Below are 21,410 nucleotides of genomic sequence, written 5' to 3' on the forward strand. Positions count from 1 at the left end.
GCCCTTCCAGGGCCCTTGCTGGGTGTCTTCCCCTGCCCTGCTCTTCCTCTGATCCCTTCATGCTTCCTCCTGGGAGTGCATCCTTCATAAACCCATGAATTCTTGGTTTAGCATTTACTTCTGAGGAACTCGACTGAGGACAATCCTACTTGGAAAATATTTATGTAGAAACAATACACTAAATGTATATGCACAGGTATGTGTGTAGACACCCATTTGATTACACTGAATGTAGTTTGATCACGGTATTGAGTATATTATTTAGGACTTTTTGTATGTGATTATAAGTTACATTGATATAAAGTAAGTTGCAATAAGCATAATTTTAATACCAAAATGTTAAGATTCAAATTTTCTGGGAAAAGAGATCGGTAAGGTTCTTCTTTCAAGAGATTGCCCATTTTTGTGATTTTCTTCTTTTTTACCAATATTATTTCAAATTTATTTATCATATGTTCTACTAAAGAACTAAGAAAGACCATGAGGATATACTGAGCGAGGCCATACAGTTTAATAATGAACAGCTTAGGTTCTAACACACATTAGACAGGCCTGTGTTCAAAACCCCATCTTGTACTAGCTCTGTGGATTAGGTCCTTAAATTCCACAACAACTTGTGGACTAAGCTTTCTTTTTTTTCTTTTTGAGATGGAGTCTCACTCTGTTGCCAGGCTGGAGTGCAGTGGCACAATCTCGGCTCACTGCAACCTCTGCCTCCTGGGTTCAAGCGACTCTCCTGTCTCAGGGTCCTGAGTAGCTGGGACTACAGGCATGCACCACCACACCTGGTTAATTTTGTATTTTTAGTACAGATGGTGTTTCATCACGTTGGCCAGGCTGGTCTCCAACTCCCAACCTCAGGTAATCTGCCAGCCTCGGCCTCCCAAAGTGCTGGGATTACAGACGTGAGCCACTGCACCTGGCCAAAGCTTTCTGACTTAAGTTCTTAAACTCTATAATTTGAGCTCCCCTGTCTTTAGGAAGAAGACAGTAATAGCACATTTCTTATAAGGTTGCCAAGATGTTGAGAATTCAGATAAAACCTCAGCACAGTGCCCGATAGTGCAAAGGACTCGATACACGTTCGCTGGCATTGCTGGTTTTAAATTACTGTATATAGTAGCAGCCATCCAAAAATATATCGAAAAATTCATGAAAACGGAGTACACTTACTTGTAATGTAGTATCAAAGACAACAAGCTTTGAACTGGTTGGAACGATGTCGTAACACCTGTGTGACCTCATGAATCGCATGTAAACACCACGTTCTGAGTCTTCTACTGCTAAAAGAAAAAAAGGCAAAACATCAGCAATAATAAAGAATTCCCTCAATCGGATGAAGAGCATATACGTAAACCTATCGCTAACAGACTTAATGGTAAAATACGAAATGTTTTCCCAGTACGATCAAGGGCCAGGCAAGGATGCTCACTCTCACTAATTCTATGAACACTATACTGGAGGTCCCAGATGGCGAAATAAGGCAAGAGAAAAAAATGAAAGGCATACATGTTGAAAAGGAAAAAGCAAAACTGTCTTTATTTGCACACTGTATGATTTTCTACATAGGAAATACCAAAGAATCTAGAAAAAGTTCCTAGATCTAAAAAGAATGAGTTTAGCAGGGTTACAGAATTAAATCAGGGTTAATAAAACAAAGACAAAGCTAATCGAATAGGGAAAAGTTGGAAGCTTTCCCTTCAAGATCTGGAACAAGGCCAGGTGCATTGGCTCACACCTGTAATCCCAGAACTCTGGGAGGCTGAGGTGGAAGGGTCACTCGAGCCCAGGAGTTTGAGACCAGCTGGGCGGCATAGCAAGACCCAGTTTCTACAAAACTAATAAAATAAAATAAAAATAAAAATAAAGGGGAAAAAAAAGACCAGGAACAAGACAAGAATGCCTGCTGTTGCTACTCTGTTCAAGGTAGTACTGGAAGTCCTTGTCAGAGCAGTCAGGCAAGACAAAGAAATAAAAGGCATCCAAATATGGAAACAAGGAAGTTAAATTGTCCCTGTTTACAGATGACATAATCTTATATATGGAAAACCCTAATGACTCCATCAAGAAACTGTCAAAACTAATAAATCCAGTAAAGTTACAAGACATAAACTCAACATAAAAAATCAGTAGCATTTCTATACACTAACAGAGAACTATCCGAAATAGAAATAATAAAAAAATCCCATTTACAATAGCTACAAAAAAACAAAATACTCAGGAATTAATTTAACTCAGGAGGTGAAAGATCTCTACAGTGAAAACTATAAAACACTGATGAAAGAATTGAAGCAGGCCAGGTGTGGTAGCACGTGCCTGTAATCCTAGCACTTTGGGAGGCTGAGGCAGGCAGATCACCTGAGGTCAGGAGTTTGAGACCAGCCTGGCCAATATGGAGAAACCCCGTCTCTACTAAAAATACAAAAATTAGCTGGGCATGGTGGCACAGGCCTGTAATCCCAGCTTCTCAGGAGGCTGAGGCACGAGAATTGCTTGAACCTGGGAGGCAGAGGTTGTAGTGAGCTGAGATTGCGGCACTGCACTCCAGCTTTGGTTACAAAGTGAGACTGTCAAAAAAATAAATAAAAATAAAAAAAAGAGGAAGAATTGAAGAAGATACAAATAAAAGGGAAGATATCTTGTGTTCATGGATTGGAAGAATATTGTTAAAATGACCATACTATCCACTGTGATCTACAGATTCAGTGCAATGCCTATCAAAATACCAATTCTTCGCAGGGCAAGAAAAAAAAAATCCTAACATTTATATAGAACCACAAAGGACCGCAAATAGCCAAAAGAATTTTGAGCAAAAAGAACAAAGCTGAAGATATCACACTACCTGACTTCAAAATATACTACAAAGCTATAATAACCAAAACAGCATGAAGCTGGCATAAAAATAGACACACAGACAAAGAGAATTAGAAAGCCCAGAAATAAATCCACACATTACAGCCAAATGATTTTTGACAAAGGTTCCAAGAATACACACTGGGCAAAGGGTGGTCTCTTCCATAAATGGTGCTGGAAAACCTAGATATCCACATGCAGAAAAATGAAGCTGGACTCCTATCTCTCATCAGATACAAAAATCAATGGAAAATAGATTAGAGACTGAAAATCTAAGACCCAAACTACGAAACTACTAGAAGAAAACGTAGGGGAAATGCTTCATGACTTTGGTCTGGGCAAATATTTTATGGATAAAGCCTCAAAAGCACATGGAACAAAAGCAAAAATGGACAAATGGGATTATATCAAACTAAAAAGCTTCTATCCTGCAAAGGAAATAATCAACAGAGTGAAGAGACAACCTACAGAATGAGAGAAAATATTTGCAAACTATACATCTGATAAAGGGTTAATATCCAAAACAGATTAGGAACTCAAATAACTCAACAGCAGGAAAAAAACCCCAAATAATCTGATTAAAAAATGGGCAAAAGAACTGAATACGCATTTCTCAAAGAAGACATACAAATGGCCAACAGGTATATGAAAAAATGTCCACCATCACTAGTCACTGGAGAAATGCAAATCAAAACCACAATGAGATATCACCTCACTCCAGTTAGAATGGCTATTATAAACAAAACAAAACAAAAGATGAGTGTTGCTGAGGATGTGGAGAAAAGGGAGCCTCCCCCGCTCTTTTACTGAACTATTGGTGGGAATGAAATATAAATTAGTAGAGCCATTATAGAAAACAGTACAGAGGTTACTCAAAAAATTAAAAATAGAATTACCCTAAGATCCAGCAATCCCACTACTGGGTATATACCCAAAGGAAATGAAATCAGAGTGTTCATGACACATGTGCACTGCCATGTTGAGTGCAGCACTATTCACAACAGCCAAGACATGGAATCCACCTAAGTGTCGCCAAAAGATGAATGGATAAAGAAACGTGGTACCTATAAACAATGGAGTACTATTCAATCATAAAAAAGAATGAAATCCTGACATCTGTGAGCACAGGATGAACCTAGAGGACACTGTGCTACATGAAATAAGCCAGGCATGGAAAGACAAATACCATCCCATTCATCTGCGGAATCTAAACAAGTTGATCTCACAGGAGTAGAAAATAGAAAGTGGTTACCAGAGGCTGGAGAGGGAATGGGGTGGGGGTATGAGGAGAGGTTGGTCAGTTACAGTCAGACAGCAGGAATGCATTCTGGTGTTCTATTGCACAGTGGGGTGACTACAGTTAACAATAATGTATTGTATAGTTCAAAATAGCTAGAAGGGAGGATTTTGAATGTTCCTGCCATAAAGAAATGATACGTGTTTTAGGTGACAGATATACTAATTATCCTGATTTTATCAGTACACAATATATACATGTACTAAAACATCAAACTGTATCCCATAAATATGTACAATTATGTGTCAACCAAAAATAAAACTTAAAAAAAGGAAAAAAGTACAACAAAGCAAATGCAAATAGAAAAAAAAGGCTACTATATTTGTATCTACTAACTCATTGTTAGCAGACAGAAATTAAAAAAATTTTAAAGGTACTATTTACATAAATGCTGTATGGAAATATGGACTTACACAGGGAACAGAGAGCACTGAAAATGGTAACAATGTGGACAAATATACAAATGCTTTCAAAAATTATTTAAATCTCTCTAAAAGCTAATCGACAATTTATTTTTTATTTTATGTATTTTTTTTTTTTGAGACAGAGTTTAGCTCTTGTCGCCCAGGCTGGAGTGCAGTGGCTCGATCTTGGCTCACTGCAACCTCTGCCTCCAAGGTTCAAGCGATTCTCCTGCCTCAGCCTCCTGAGTAGCTGGGATTACAGGTGCACACCACCACGCCTGGCTAATATTTGTATTTTTAGTAGAGACGGGGTTTCACCATGTTGGCCAGGCTGGTCTTGAACTCCTGACCTCAGGTGATCTTGCATGGCTCGGCCTCCCAAAGTGCTGGGATTACAGGTGTGAGCCACTGTGCCTGGCCCTGACAATTTAAACAAAAATAATGACAATGCATTGTGCGGTTGATAGCACACTGATAAGGAAAAGGCAACACCGTCCAACCAATCATGGAAATCTAGGAGTCAGTCATCCTTGCCAGTGTCCTCTTGTCACCCTAACCAATTTATCACAATGCCCTGATTTTGCACCCCAGAACCCTCAAATCCACTCATTTCTCTGCCTCCATGGCCACCCCCCTAGATATCCTAACTTCCTCACCAATCCTTCTGCCCCCTGCATCTTCCACAGCTGTCCACACTGCATCCAGGAAGATTTTGCCAGATGCAAATATAATCTAATCCAGCTGCTTTAGAATAAAGGCAAAACCCTTGAAGTCACCTAGAACAGCAGTCCCTAGGACTGGTTTTGTGGAAGACAATTTTTCCACTGGGGGTGGTAGTGAGTGGTTTCAGGATGAAACTGTTCCACCTCAGATCATCAGGCACCAGATTCTCATCAGGAGCACACAACCTAGATCCCTCGTGGGCACAGTTCACCATCGGGTTTGGACTCCTATGAGACACTAAAGCTGTCCCTGATCTGAGAGGATGCACACAGCTCAGGCCATAATGCTGGCTCACCCGCCCCTTGCCTCCTGCTGTGCAGCCCATTTCCTAACAGGCCAGGGAACTGTACTGGTTCATGGCCCCAGGATTGGGGACCCCTGACCTATAAGACCTGGGAGGCCTGGCCCCCGCCTACCTCCCTGCCTCTTGTATTAAACACTCCTGCTCCGTATTTTCTCCAAACCCCCTGTTTTTTTCCAGTCCTCCATCAGTGCTCTGCTGTCTCTTCCATGGGGCCTGACACTACTGCTTTCTCTGCCTGAAATACTTTCTCCGTCTGTTTGTGGCCCAGTGAACTCCTTCATTAGACCTTGGCTCAAGGATATGACTGGTGAGTCATGGAACCTGAATTTGAACTTGAAGCCTCTGGATTCCAAAGCTGTGTTCTTAGCCAAGCTGATCCCCCTCCTTCCCTCGGCCTGCCACAACTGCTTTCCCTGTTCTGCCGAAATCCTTCCCTATCTTCATGGGTCAGTCCAAATTATGCCATCTGCAAGAGACATCCTTGACAGCTCCATTCAGCCCACACCGATCTGTGCATTTTAGGAAGATCTGGACTACTTGGGAAATATCTGAGAAGAAAAACATGTAGTGTATAAGCTAATTAGCAAAACAAGTGTTAAACAAGTGATACTAACCAAGCTCTTTGGCTGTGGAAAGGAGCCCCACAATTTTGTATATTTCCTACTGTGGACATCCATGCAGCTGGTTTGCCAATTTCATGACAAATGATGTGGACCACTCTCAAGTCTATTTTCATTCTGACCTCTCTTCGGGATATTACAATTTATAATGCAGAGTTTTGTCATTGCAACTGCCTCCTGGATATTTCCCTCTCAAATGTCTCCCTCCTGATGTGGAATAAAGTCCAGATGCCTCCTGTCTCATTCATGCATCTCCACATCTGGCTTCTCCACAGCCTTATTTCCCAGCTCCTGGTTTCATGTCTAGGCAAACGGGCTCCCTGTCAGTCTCCTGTAGCCTTTGACCTCTCTCTTCTTGCCCTTGTTCACTCACTTTACCTTAAACGTCCTCCTCGACTTTTCCTTGTTCAATTTCAATCCAACCTCAACAGACATCTTTTCCCACAAAAGAAGTGAACGTCTGAGTGCTCATTACAGACCAGGTACTGCAATAAATCACCTCACTTAACTGATGTGACAACCTCGAGGAATACAGCTTCATTTTTTCATTTTACCTCTGAGGAAACCGAGGCTAGGAGAAGCTGCGTCACTTGCCCCAAATCAGACGGTGAAGAAGTGACCCAAGCGGGATTTGAAGCTCTGCCCCAGGCTCCAGTAGCTCCTTATTAAACTCACTTCCCTCACTCAACGGTGCACTCATCTGAGCGCACCTGGGGAGGACCCCTGTGTCCTGGGCCCTGTCCTGGGGTTACCCACAGGGGGACACAATGACCGGTTCTCCACCCTCAAAGCTTATGCATCAGCCCAGGGTGAGCACTGGATCACCTGAGAACACACAGGTGGATCACCAACCCTGACCTGGAAAGGGTAAGGAAATCTAAAATGACTTCTTCCCCTGAACGCCAACAGCATTTTACTTCTGTCTCATCAGTTATCACCTTCTATCTCGTTAACAGTGACTGTGTATTTCTAATATTTTTTTCCTTTCTGGGTGATAATTTATTTGAATGATCAGTATCTTACTCAAGTAATCCATACATTAATTCAGTCTATAAATATTTATTGCATATTGTCTAGTGTACATTCCTCCCAAAGCTGATCCTGAGACCATGGAAAGTTAGGGGACGAAAAATTCAAAAGAAAGGGTGCCCAGTAAGCAGGCTATATACCTTCGTGACCCTGGAGTGAAGCTATGAGGGATGATGCTCTGAGGCTGTACAGACCTCAGAACTGTCTCGTGGGAGGACCACTCCTGCCCTGCCTGGGTTCCAGGTAATTCCTGGGACATCACCCCCGTCATTTCTACCCACAAGCCCAGTTGCCAAAGAATGTCCTGGGGCAGAGATGTTGAAATATGAGAACTTGGATGAGACAGGATTCTGGTGAGGCACCCGCAGCATCAACTGTGCGAGAGGCGGGGATGCCGCAGGGAAGACAACAACCACAACCCTTGTCCTTACAAGACACTGCAAACCAATGGAGGGGACAGTGACTGTCATCACACTGCCACCAGCACTACCAAGGACAAGCTCGGGGTTCGTGAATGAATAGCAGCGGCTGTCAGGGAGGGAACGGCTGGACAGATGAAGTTTAAGTTGGTGTGCTCCCATGTTTGTCAAAACACTGATAGACTAGACAGTGAGGGCCCTGTTTAAGAAAGGCCTGAAACAGCAAGCTCTCATGAAAGCGGCACAGAGAGCTCTGGTCCGTGTCCGCCATCGCTGCTAAGGATGACGCTCCTCACGCAGCCGCATGCGCAGTCTCCTCATGCCTACTGAGTGTGGGATTTGCGCAAAACAAAAGCCAAAGATCAGGGCAGTCAAGCATACATTCAGCCAGTATTTAAGTTACAAATTGCCTGCCAAATCTAACATCCTAAAATTCAAAAGCAAGAAATCAAGAGGGAGGCTAAGTATAGTAAAATGTAACAAACCATCTCCCAGAAAGGAAACCTCAGAAGATAATTTTGTTCATTCATTAAATCAAGAATTTTCATAAAAGAGGTACACATATTATAGACATATTATACATGTTAATATTACTATATGAATATGTGAAATAAAAATTGAAAATAATATAGGGCAGGAATGTTCAAACTTACAGAATTTTTGAAAATCTGTAAGTTTGGTGTTAGATTATATTTTTAATATACCATTTTAATGTGTTGATTTCTAAATTATTTCAATGAACATTGTATTTTGAATAAATATATGTTCCAGATTTACAAAAAAGTTGCAAAGCTAGAACAGTTCCTATATACTCCATATCAGGTTCCCCCAAGTCTATCATCTTACGTTATTGATATGGTTTGGCTTCGTGTCCCCACCCAAATCTCATCTTGAATTGTAGTTCCCATAATCCCCACGTGCCAACGGCAGGGCCTGCTGGGAGGTGATTGGATCATGGGGGGCAGTTTCCTCCATGCTGTTCTTGTGATAGTGCCTGAGTTTTCAGGAGATCTGAGAGTTTCATAAGGCAGTTTTCTCTGCCCTTGCTCTCTCTGCTGCCTGCTACCACGAAAGACGTGCGTCTTCCCGTTCCGCCATGATTGTAAGTTTCCTGAGGCCCCTCCAGTCATGCAGAACTGTGAGTCAATTAAACCGCTTTCCTTTATAAATTACCCATCCAGTCTCAGGCAGCCTATTTAAAGCAGTGTGAGAACACACGGTTTTTCTCAGTCTTTGGGTTTCATTCTCATCATCATATGGAGGAACATGCTCCATCCTCATCACACGGAGGCACCCGCTCGATACTCATCACACAGGGAGGGGCACGCTCCGTCCTCACCGCACACGGAGGGGCACGCTCCGTCCTCACCGCACACGGAGGGGCACGCTCCGTCCTCACCGCACACGGAGGGGCACGCTCCGTCCACACCGCACACGGAGGGGCACGCTCCGTCCTCACCGCACACGGAGGGGCACGCTCCGTCCTCACCGCACACGGAGGGGCACGCTCCGTCCTCACCGCACACGGAGGGGCACGCTCCGTCCTCACCGCACACGGAGGGGCACGCTCCGTCCTCACCGCACACGGAGGGGCACGCTCCGTCCTCACCGCACACGGAGGGGCACGCTCCGTCCTCACCGCACACGGAGGGGCACGCTCCGTCCTCACCGCACACGGAGGGGCACGCTCCGTCCTCATCGCACACGGAGGGGCACGCTCCGTCCTCATCGCACACGGAGGGGCACGCTCCGTCATCGCACACGGAGGGACACGCTCCGTCCTCATCGCACATGGAGGGACACGCTCCGTCCTCATCACACACGGAGGGACACGCTCCGTCCTCATCACACACGGAGGGACATGCTCCATCCTCATCATCATATTGAGGGTACACATGCCTTCTCATCCCACCCTATCCAGGTTACCTAAAATCAACGTGACTCATCACCTTAATCACCTGAGTGAAGTCATATTTGTCAGGTTTCTCCAAGTAGAGGTACTCTTTCCCTCCTCCTTTATGTACTGTAATCTTTTTAAGAAGGTCACTAGGACCCCTCACTTAATGGCAAGGAGTTATGCCCTATCTCCTTGTTTAAAATAATTATGTACAGAAGAGTTATTTATTTATCTGATCATTTATTCATATCAGTGTAGACTCATGGATATTTACTTCAACCTCTGAGGTATAATCCAATCCTAGGTTAGGAGTGGTCAGAGGCTGTGCCCCAGCCAGTCAGGCACCCACCTGTGGTTGATGGACTGGTGGGTGGCTTGTGGAGCCCTCCCCTAGTTAAGACAGTTTCCAAGCCTGCCGTGGCTTAGACTTTCTGGCAGGTCCTCCAGCACTGCCTTCACACACAGGCAGCCCCCTAGTTGGCTGGGGAGCTGTGGGAGTGCGGCTTGGTGCTCCCTGCGTGGGCTTCCTCCGTCATCCAGGGAGGTGTGCAGAGCTGGGCTCTCGTGCCTCTGTCCTGCATGCACACAGCCTCCAGGGCAGCTGGAAATGTGTTTCCCCATCATCAACATCTTGCATTAGCATGGTGCAGCGGTTATAGTTAAGCAACCAAGAAAATCATAATGAATGTGTCTAGGTACAGTGGCTCCCACATGTAATTCCAGCACTTTGGGAGGCCGAGGCAGGAGGAGCCCTGGAGGCTAGGAGTTTGAGACCAGCCTGGGCAACATAGTGAGACCCCGTTTCTACAAAACATAAAAAAAATTAGCCAGGTGTGGTGGTGCACACCTATGGCCCCAGCCTACTCAGGAGGCTGAGGTGGGAGGGTCTCTTGAGCCAGGAGGTTGAGGCTGCAGTGAGCTGTGATTGTGCTACTGCCCTCCAGCCTGGGTGACAGAGCAAGACTCTGTCACACACACATACACACCCCCCCCCCCCCCAACAATGTATTAACAAAAGTCTCCACATTATTCAGATTTCCTTATTTTTTCCTTAATGCCCTGTGTCTGTCTCACGATCTCGTCCAGGATTCCACATGATGGTCGGGAGCATCTCCTTGGGCTCCTCCTGGCTGCGACAGTTTCTCAGACCCTCCTTGTCGTGATGGCCTTGGAAGCTTTGAGGTTCTGATGAGGCATTTTGGAGGATGCCCATTGGCTGGAAGAGGTCTCATGCTTTTCTCAAGATTAGAACCTCTGTAACTGGGTTCCAGGTTTGGGGGAGGATCTGTGACATTTTTTAAAAATATAAAGCACTCGACCAAAAAAAGTAACATGTTAAATATTTATTTATTTATTTATTTTGGAGACAGGGTCTCGCTCTGTCACCCAGGCTGGAGTGCAGTGGCACAATCTCAACTCATCGCAACCTCCACCTCCAGGGCTCAAGCAATTCTTGTTCCTCAGCCTCCTGAGTAGCTTGGATTATAGGTGTGGGAAACCAAGCCTGGCTAATCCTTGTATTTTTAGTAGAGACGGGGTTTCACCATGTTGGCCAGGCTGGTCTCAAACTCCTGACCTCAAGTGATCTGCCTGCCTGAGCCTCCCAAAGTGCTGGGATTACAGGTGTGAGCCATCACACCCAGCCGTAAAATGTTAAATATTTAAAATAAATTATAATAAACCCTCTTTGAATGTGTAAAACCAGTTAAAAATAATTTTAAAAACAAAAATAAAATTTATAATAAAATTTCTTTAAAAAATTTTTTTAAATTAAATTTTATGGCTGGGTGCAGTGGCTCACGCCTGTAATCCCAGCACTTTGGGAGGCCAAGGCGGGTGGATTGCTTGAGAGGCCAGGAGTTTGAGACTATCCCGGGCAACATGGCGAAACCCCGTCTCTACTAAAAATACAAAAATTAGCTGGGCATAGTGGCGCATGCCTGTAATCCCAGCTACTTGGCAGGCTGAGGCACAAGAATTGCTTCAGGCCAGGTGCGGTGGCTCACGCCTGGGAGCTTCAGGCCAGGTGCGGTGGCCAGCACTTTGGGAGGCCGAGGTGGGTGGATCACAAGGTGATGAGATCGAGACCATCCTAGCCAACATGGTGAAACCCTATCTCTACTAAAAATAGAAAAATTAGCCCGGCATAATACCACACACCTATAATCCCAGCTACACAGGAGGCTGAGGCAGAAGAATCGCTTGAACCCTGGAGGCGGAGGTTGCAGTGAACCGAGATTGTGCCACTGCACTCCAGCCTGGTGACAGAGCGAGACTCCGTCTCAAAAAAAAAAAGAATTGCTTCAACCCAGGACGTGGAGGTTGCAGTGAGCTGAGATTGTGCTACTACACTCCAGCCTGGGGAACAGAATGGTACTCTGCCTGAAAAAAAGAAAAATAATAATTAATTTTAAATAGAGATGAGGTCTCACTATGTTGCCCAAGCTGGTCTCAAACTCCCAGGCTCAAGTGATCCACCTGCCTTGGCTTCCCAAACTTCTGGGATTACAGGCGTGAGCCACCTACAAATTATAATAAAATTTCTGTTGAGTGGGAATAAGGACAGATTATTACTGATGTAATAAAACAACATCAATCACAACAAAAGTATAAGCTTTTTAAGCTAGGAAAATACAGTAAAATATAAAATGTTCCTTTTTAATGTCGCTTTTCTACTTTTAGTATAAACTTTACGATTATAGGTGGCACCATCTGTGTTAGTTACATTATGGTGAAGTCTCACATTGTACTTGGAGGAAGAAATAAATTGAAACAGAGTGAAAATGAGTATAATTTGGAGTTATACAACAACAACAACAAAACCCACCCAAATTATTCAACAACAGGCTGTTTAAAATATATTATCAAAATTCCTTGGCCGGGTGTGGTGGCTCATGCCTGTAATCCCAGCATTTTGGAAGGCTGAGCTGGGTGGATCACCTGAGGTCAGGAATTCGAGACCAGCCTGGGCAACATGGTGAATCCCCATCTCTATGAAAAATACAAAAATTAGCCAGGCATGGTGACACGTGCCTATAATCCCAGCTACCTGGGAGGCTGAGGTAGAGGAACGGCTGGAACCCAGGAGGTGGAGGCTGCAGTGAGCCGAGATCCTACCACTGCACTCCAGTCTGTGCAACAGAGCAAGACTCCATCTCAAAAAAATAAGTAAAATAAAATAAAATAAATTATCAAAATTCCTGAGAGGGCAAGAAGTTCCAGCTCCATATTCAAAAGCTAACTGAGGTTAAGATATTAACACAATGCTCCCTTCTTGCTTTTGATATTTTCAGTGTTATAGGATAGAAGCATAATTACAGAGTATCATACTGGGACTTGAGTTACTGCTCTACAAAAGGAAGAAACCTGTTTGCGGACTGATGTTAAATCTCACTACTCTTTAAACAGATGCCAACCCAACATTATCATGCAAGGGAGTTGCTAAAGAAGAATATGAATAAGTAGCAAGTTTATATTAAAGTGTTTAATTCATAAAGGTTAATAACAAACTTTTACAAATGCAACATCTAAGTTTAAATGCAAGCAATTATAAACACTAAATTGAAATATTGGAAGTATTTCTCCTATTAAAAACAAACCTGATTACATAATACGCTTGTTCGGTACCTTTGTTTGTTTTTTTGAGACAGGGTCTCACTCTGCCACCCAGGATGGACTGCAGTGGTGCGATCATGGCTCACTGCAGCCTTGAACTCTCGGGCTCAAGCAATCCTAGCAGCTGAGACTACAGATGGCTGCCATTACAACTGGCTAACTTTTTTATTCTGTATTTTTTTTTTTGTAGTGATGGGGTCTCACTACGTTGACCAGGCTGGTCTTGCACTTTTGGCCTCAAGCCTCAGCCTTCCAAAGCACTGTGGTTATAAGCATGAGTCACTGTGCCTGGCTGCTCATGTCCTCCCTACCTACACAATATACCCTGTATCATTCAAGGTTCTAGAACTCGAACTCTAACCTACCTTTCCAGCCTCATCTCCTATCACATCCCCTAGGAATCTCATACTCTAGGATCATTTCAACACATCCTTTCCAAAGGAAGGGTTTGAACTTTGGGAAATCCAGTTTTGAGAATGCGTTCCTCATGCTTCTGTTCTGTGCCTCTGCACACACTATTCTTTCATCCTCAACAGTGCCTTCCCTGTTCTCCTATGGTCACCTGACATCCTGCTTGCCTTTCTGCAGTGGGCTGAACAGTGGCCTCCGCAAAAAGACAGGTCCACTGGAAACATCAGAATGAGACCTTATTTGCAATAAAGGTCTCTGCAGATGTAACTAAGGTGAGGATCTGGAGATGAGGTTATCCCGGATTAGGGTGGGCCCTAAATCCAATGACAAGTGTCCTTATAAGAGAGAGAGAGAAGATGCAGAGCGGCACGGAGGGGAGGGCCATGTGAAGACAGGTGGAGGCTGGGGCGACGCAGTGACGAGCCAAGGATGCCAAGGACTGCCGGCAACAGCAGGAGCTGAGGGCAGCGTGGGGCGGATTCTCCCTCAGCCTCCGGAAGGAACCACCCCTGCTGAGGACTTAGGAACCAACCCTGCTGATGACTTACTCCAGACTTCTGGCCTCCAGAACTACAAGGAAATAAACTTCTGTTGTCTAAGCCACCAAGTTGTGGCATCCTGGGAAACTAATAGGCCTTCAAAGTTCAGTTCAAAGGCTACTTCCTCCTACAAAACCTTCCCTTTGAGCCCCTCAGGTCAGAATTAACTGCTCCAGTTTTGACATGCCTGTTAATGCTTCGTGAGTCACACACACCTTGTACTGGAGTTACAGGTCTGTTCTTCCCTTAGACATGCGCACCTGGGAGCAGCAGTGGATGTCCCTTGCTCTTCTCTATAATCCAGGCCCCTGGAAGGTTCATTGTAGATATCAGGCATGAGTTAATGCCTGGTATCTTGCAAGTCACTGAAAGAAGCACAGATCAAATTCGAGAGGGGCAAGTACGGATCTGAGATGACTATACTGTGTTCCTGACCTCAGAGAGGAAATGTCAGCAAATGAAGCACGCAGGTTTAAAAGAACACTGGTGAATCTAGATTTAATAACCAGTATAAAAAAACAAAACAAAACAAAACAAAAACCTTTATATACCTTTATAAGATTAAAGGATTACCTTTATATTCCTTTATAAGATTAAAGGATTAGACATGGATTTTTTTTTTGTAAGAGAAATAATGCACCTATGAAAGTGCCTCATGTGATTTTTTTCTCTTTCTTTCTTTTTTGTTCAAGATGGGGTCGCACACTATGTTGCCCAGCCTGGCCTCAAACTCCTTGGTTCAAGGGATTCTCCCACCTCAGCTCCATACACCACTGCAATTTTTTTTTTTAAGTGAAACAGCATTGATCTAAATAAAGCTTTAACATGTTTACAAGTATATTTTATATTGAAGCTATTTTCTAATTCTATTAGACAAAAAAATGCAGTTGAATTGAATAAGATTGCAGAAGACCTTCAAATGTTCATTCTACCATACACATTTTAAAAACACCTGCAAATACAGCAAACAACTGGAGAAGTATGTTTCAGAGATAAGCACTACAGTCATCAATTACTTTTTCTGAAACCCATTTACACAGAATTTTAATTTAGAAAGAATTTGTAAAAAAAAATGTGTTGTAAGACGGTGTAATTCTTCGGTCTTCTTGGCCTTAATTCTATGAAAATGAACAAGACAGACTATCACTAATCATTTATTAGTCAGGCAAAAATACTAAAGGATAATTTAACAGACACATACCAGTATGAAATTCATTTTACTTATACACCTTAATCAAACTAAGAGCAGGATAGCAGATGAGACAATGACTCAAAATGGATTTCAAGGTGTCCTATTTATAAAAATAACAACTGCTAAAATAATCCACTATTAACCAGACAGTTACCATCAATCTGCCCGTCCCAGGTTCTCTCCCCACTGATACTGGAAACACCCACACAGTGAGGGAATAGACGCCCCGAGAAGCACAGCGTAAGGACTCACTTCCCACCCTCAAGTTCCACACTTCTTTTGGTCCAGTCCTGTAACTCTTGTTCAGTCTAGAAGGAGGATTGTCCCATCACTCCTGGGAATGGTTACTCCAATTTCAGAAGGGGTTGGCCTCAACTAGAAAAGGAAGCTTCTAACGTGAGAAGAAAAGAAGACCTTCTGAGAAAACAGTCCAGGCTTAGTGGTTCCGTGCCCACCATTTGGGGCTCCCTCACCACACGATCTGGGTGACTGACTGCAGACACACCTCTCCTGCCACGAGCAGCATGAACTTGCTGACCTAGTCCTATCACCTGTGTAGCTGGCTCTACCCCGGAGGCTGCCAACACCACCTTTATCTCATGCTCCACATTTTAATATGTCAACATACACAGGGACTGCTGCTTACTTTCCAGACTATAAAAACCTTAGTGTGGCTCACATCTGTAATCCCAGCACTTTCAGAGGCCGAGGTGGGCGGAACGCGAGGTCAGGAGATCGAGACCATCCTGGCTAACACGGTGAAACCCCGTCTCTACTAAAAATACAAAACCAAAATTATCCGGGCATGGTGGCGGGTGCCTGTAGTCCCAGCTACTTGGGAGACTGAGACGGGAGAATGGCGTCAACCTGGGAGGCGGAGCTTGCGGCAAACCGAGATTGTGCCACTGCACTCCAGCCTGGGCGACAGAGCGAGTCTTCATTTCAAAACAAACAAACATTTTAGTGTGGGCTGGGCGCGGTGGCTTACGGCTGTAATCCCAGCACTTTGGGAGACCGAGGCAGGCGGATCATGAGGTCAAAAGATTGAGACCATCCTGACCAACATGGTGAAACCCTGTCTCAACTGAAAATACAAAAATTAGCTGGGCGTGGTGGTGCGCACCTGTAGTCTCAGCTACTCTGGAGGCTGAGGCAGGAGAATTGCTTGAACCCAGGAGGCAGAGGTTGCAGTGAACTGATATCGTGCCACTGCACTCCAGCCTGGGGGACAGAGCGAGACTCCATCTCATAAACAAAAAACAAAAAACAAAGCCTTAGTGTGTTAGCATATTATAAATATTTTTTCTTTTTTCTTTTTTTTTTTGATGGAGTCTTGCTCTGTCACCCAGGCTGCAGTGCAGTGGTGCAATTTTGCCTCCTCCTGGGAGTGGTGCAACCTCCATCTCCTGGGTTTAAGTGATTCTCCTGCCTTAGCTTCCTGAGTAGCTGGGATTTCAGGCGCCCACCCCCATGCCTAACGAATTTTTGTACTTTTTTTGGTAGAGATGGGGTTTCACCATGTTGGCCAGGCTGGTTTTGAACCTCTGACCGCAGGTGATCCGTCCACCTTGGCCTCCCAAAGTGCTGGGATTACAGGTGTGAGCCACCACACCCAGCCAATATTTTCAATTCAAAGTTGAGAAAATGGCCACAGGGAGCTGTTAAATAAGTCATTTTTTATATTCTCTGCTTTTAAGTCAAAAGAAGGAACAGAGAAGAGATGCCTGCAGGGTGGGAGCAGAGCACACTGGGGTCAGAATGCCAAGCAGGACTTCCCCATCTGGAACCCACACACAGAGAGCAGCGGAGTGCTGATCGATGGTTACACCCCTCGGCATCTTCCTCTCTGTATTCTATACCCATTATGCGAAGATTTTGTCCACAGAACCACCTTCGTTTACTAAGCAATGCTTGCTGCGGTTTCAAAGGTGCTCAGATCCAGGGCGGTGCAGCGCTTGCCAGAGGCCACCCTGTTCCAGGATCCGTTCCTCAGCTTCATGCTTAATTTTGTAACCATCAGTCTTCTAGGGACTTGGTGATTCAAGCGAAATAAATCAGTAAGTGATGAGGAAACTGAAATATCAATTAAGTGGTAAAGAGATGGAGGCCAGGTTAGTGAGCACAGACTGAGAAAGGAATGATCTGATCCATGAGTGAGGCGTGGATCCAGCAGAGCCGAGCCCACCCCATCCCACCAGGACAAGTGGCAGGAACCGCAGGGAAAGCTGGAAACACAACAGCTTTCTTAGAAAAGACGTTGGCGCACTTACGTGGGGTGGTCCAGATCTCACACTCATCATCTCAGACAACCATTAAGATGGTAAAAGAGCAGTCTCGGGCCGGGCACGGTGGCCCATACCTGTAATCCCAGCACTTTGGGAGGACGAGGCGGGCAGATCACTTGAGGTCAGGAGTTCGAGACCAGTCAGGCCAACATGAAACCTCAGCTAAGATACAAAAATTAGCTGGGTGTGGTGGTGCACACCTGTGGTCCCAGCTACTCTAGAGACTGAGGCTTGAGAATGTCTTGAACCTGGGAGGCGGAGGATGCAGTGAGCTGAGACTGCCACCGCACTCCAGCCTGGACGACACAGTGAGACTCTGTCAGCACCAATGTGTTACTCCCTTCAGCACTTCCTGTGCTCCCTTTTGTGGGAGGACAGCGACACCAGCATCACTAAAGGAGCTGAATTAAACGCAGTGCTTTTGACTTTGGACTTACGTGCAGAGAGAAAGAGGAGAGTTGAGTAACATGCTCAGCCTGTCTCTCCCCAGGATGCCCATCCTCTGCTGAACCTGCCCGCAGGTTTGGGAGCCGCTGAGTGCACTGCAGAGTGAGCGTCAGCTACCACAGTCCCTTCTTGCAGGGTGTTCCTAGTTTAATCCTTATCTTTACTTGTGAAATGGAAGGTTTATGCCTTGCTAGAGAGCTTTTAGGTATAAGGCTTGTCAACTCTAAAATCACACTGCAGAGACCTGCAGTGTGCCTCTCCCCTACTGACCCACACAGGTAGGGGACAGAGTTGGAGACCCCAAGCACAGAGCCCTGCCTAGGCAGGACACTGCCACTGCTGCTCACTGTGAAGCAACCTGGGGAACCCCCTGCTTCCACCTGTTCTGTCCCATCAGCAGGCGTAGGGGCTGCTGCCATGGTCTGGTTCTGCCCCCCATCACTCCAACTCTGTGCACTGCCTGGCGGTTGTCACCAGTCCAGGGGTCTGACCAGCGTACCCACCTCTGCCTGCTCACCTTCATAGTGTACAGCCCCATTTCTAAGATGATGCTCAGCGAGTGACCGTCTATGGGACCATTCCCAAAGGCACAGGTGCATGGGGAACCCCAAGAAATAGTGCAATAACCTGAAGCTGTTACTAGCCCTAGACCTGGGGTGAGGAACAGTTACAAAACCTGGGAGGAGAGAGTTTCAGGTAGAGCCAGTCCCCTTGGGTGGGGCAGCGACCTTCATTCGAGGAGTCCAGCCAGGTAGAGGCAGCCTCCCAGGATGAGGGAGCTGCAGGAGTAACCACCTGCCTCCTCTGGGGGCTCCTCACTGGCTAAGGTCAACAGGACCCCAGAATACGGGAGCCCAGCCGATGTGTCCCACACTCAGCCTCCCTGGTGAGAAAGACAGGTGAGGTAGGGTGAAAATGGGACCTGGGGGCAAACAGGAGCTACCTGGGGCACTCTAAGACTGGGCAGATGGAAGAAAGACAGTTGGGGTTGACGCAGTATCTTCTACAATAACGCCTGAAATAACTTAAACTTTGTTTTCAGAAATTATTATTTGTAATAGCAATAAAAGGCATGAACATGTTTTTCAAAAATAACAACAGTGATATACACAGGTTGAGCATCCCACATCTGAAAACCTGAAATCTGAAATGCTCCAAAATCCAAATTTTTTTGAGCATCAATACTACACTCAAGGGAAAAGCTCATCAGAGCATTTCAGATTTTGGATTTTTGAATTAGGAATGCTCAACTGGTATGTATGATGCAAATACTCAAAAATCTGAAAAAATACTAAATCTGAAACATTCCCAGTCCCGAGCATTTTGGTTTTTATTTTATATATGTTTGAGATGGAGTCTCGTTCTGTCACCCAGGCTAGAGTGCAGTGGTGGGATCTAGGCTCACTGCAACCTCTGGCTTCCGGGTTCAAGTGATTCTCCTGACTCAGCCTCCCAAGCAGCTGGGATTACAGGCACCCACCACCATGCCTGGCTAATTTTTGTATTTTTAGTAGTGATGGGGTTTCGCCACGTTGGTCAGGCTGGTCTTGAACTCCTGACCTCAGGTGATCTGCCCAGCTTGGCCTCCCAAAGTGCTTACAGGTGTGAGCCACTGTGCCCGGCAGCAGTCCCAAGCATTTTTTTTTTTGGAGATGGAGTCTTGCTCTGTTGCCCAGGCTGGAGTGCAGTGGCACGATCTCGGCTCACTGCAACCTCTATCTCCCGGGTTCAAGCGATTCTCCTGCCTCAGCCTCCCAAGTAGCTGGGATTACAGGCGCACACCACCACCCCTGGCTAAGTTTCATATTTTTGGTAGAGACAGGCTTTCGCCATGTTGGTCAGGCTGGTCTTGGACTTCTGACCTCAGGTGATCCACCTTACCTCCAACTCAGACACCCCCGCTCCAATGACCAACTCTCTGGTCTCACTGGAGCCGGCCAGGAGGTGCCCCGTTCCCACGGCTATGCTGAGCGCCCCAGCCAGCACTCCAACACGGCCCGTCAGGGGAGGTTGATGCTGTCTCCAGCTGTGTCTTGAAGGCAGGAAAAGGGATTCCAGGCAGAGGCCTGAGCCCCTCAGATCTGAGGGTGTCCTCAGGAGCTCGCAGGAGACATGGGGCAGGGGTTGGCACCCCATGGCGATGGGGGAGCAGCAGCAGGGTGGCAGGGAGGCCATGGGGTTGGTTACGTCAGGCGCTTGGCATGTGCTCCGTACTACTTTATCCTGGAGGTGACCAGGAGCCACACAGGGGCTCACACAGGAGGCTGAAAAAATCAGGGCTGCGTGGACGCTCGGTCAGAGGAGAAAAGAGGCAGAGCAGTCAGTGGACGTCTCTGAGACCCTGCTCCCTCCATCGTGACTCTCCGTCCCATCCCTGCATGCTCTCCTTCACCTCCGCCCCTCACCAGCTTGCTTCCCGCTCTCTCTCCCCATCTCCACTTGACCTTGTGGTGGTTCACTCCACTCCACTGCCTTTCTTTCAGAGCAAACAGCTCGCAGTGACGATCTGTGGCCCTAAGCCCACTTTGCCAGGACCGCTCCAGTTCAGCACCGTGGAATGGGACTCCACCTGGGCCTTCTGAGTCCCCATCACCAGCAACCACCTGGCACTAATCACAATGGCTTTTCTGCAAACTCCTTGCCGACCACTGATCACTTGGCACTGGGCTCTCAGCCCCAGTCTCCTCACCTTTACACTGGAGCAAAAGAGCCTCAAAGGGGCCGTGTGGATCCAGAGGGAACCTCGAGACAGAAACCGTGTGGATCCAGAGGGAACCTCAAGAGAGGAGCCGTGTGGATCTAGAGGGAACCCCGAGAGAGGAGCCGTGTGGATCCAGAGGGAACCTCCAGAGAGGAGCTGTGCAGATCCAGAGAGAACCCCAAGAAAGGAGCTGTTTTTTGTTCCTGCATTAGTTTGCTAAAGACAATGGCTTCCAGCTTCACCCATGTTCCTGGAAAGGGCATGATCTCATTCTTTTTTATGCCTATATAGTATTCCATGGTGTATATGTGCCACATTTTCTTTATCCAATCCACCACTGATGGGCATTTGGTTTGATTCCATGTCTTTGCTATTGTGAATAGTGCTGCAATGGACATACACATGCATGTGCCTTTAGGGTAGAACAATTTATATTCCTTTGGGTATCCACCCGGTAATGGGATTGCTAGGTCAAATGGTAGGATTAAATACTTAAATGTAAAATTGAAAATTATAATAACCTGGAAGATGACCCAGGAAATACCATTCTGGACATACAAATGGGCACAGATTTCGTGATGAAGATGCCAAAAGCAATTGCAACAAAGGCAAAAATTGACAAGTGGGATCTAAGTAAACTTAAGAGCTTCTGCACAGCAAAATAAACTATCAAC

General features: G+C 45.7%; 1 protein-coding gene across 12 annotated transcripts in view; it reads right to left on the reverse strand.

Moving 5' to 3' along the window:
- Nucleotides 1-21,410, reverse strand: part of PRKAG2 (protein kinase AMP-activated non-catalytic subunit gamma 2) — a 320,123-nt gene that overhangs the window by 37,740 nt on the left and 260,973 nt on the right. For 7 of the 12 annotated variants that reach the window (XM_019031433.4, XM_031012951.3, XM_019031430.4 and 4 more), the window contains one exon: nt 1,174-1,283. In XM_019031433.4, coding sequence (XP_018886978.1) covers nt 1,174-1,283 — 110 coding nt within the window. The remainder of the gene's footprint in view (nt 1-1,173; nt 1,284-21,410) is intronic. The other 5 variants (XM_019031434.4, XM_019031435.4, XM_055392450.2 and 2 more) reach the window with 1 other exon arrangement.

This window comes from Gorilla gorilla, chromosome 6 (assembly GCF_029281585.2).
Source record: "Gorilla gorilla gorilla isolate KB3781 chromosome 6, NHGRI_mGorGor1-v2.1_pri, whole genome shotgun sequence".
Classification (NCBI taxonomy): domain Eukaryota; kingdom Metazoa; phylum Chordata; class Mammalia; order Primates; family Hominidae; genus Gorilla; species Gorilla gorilla.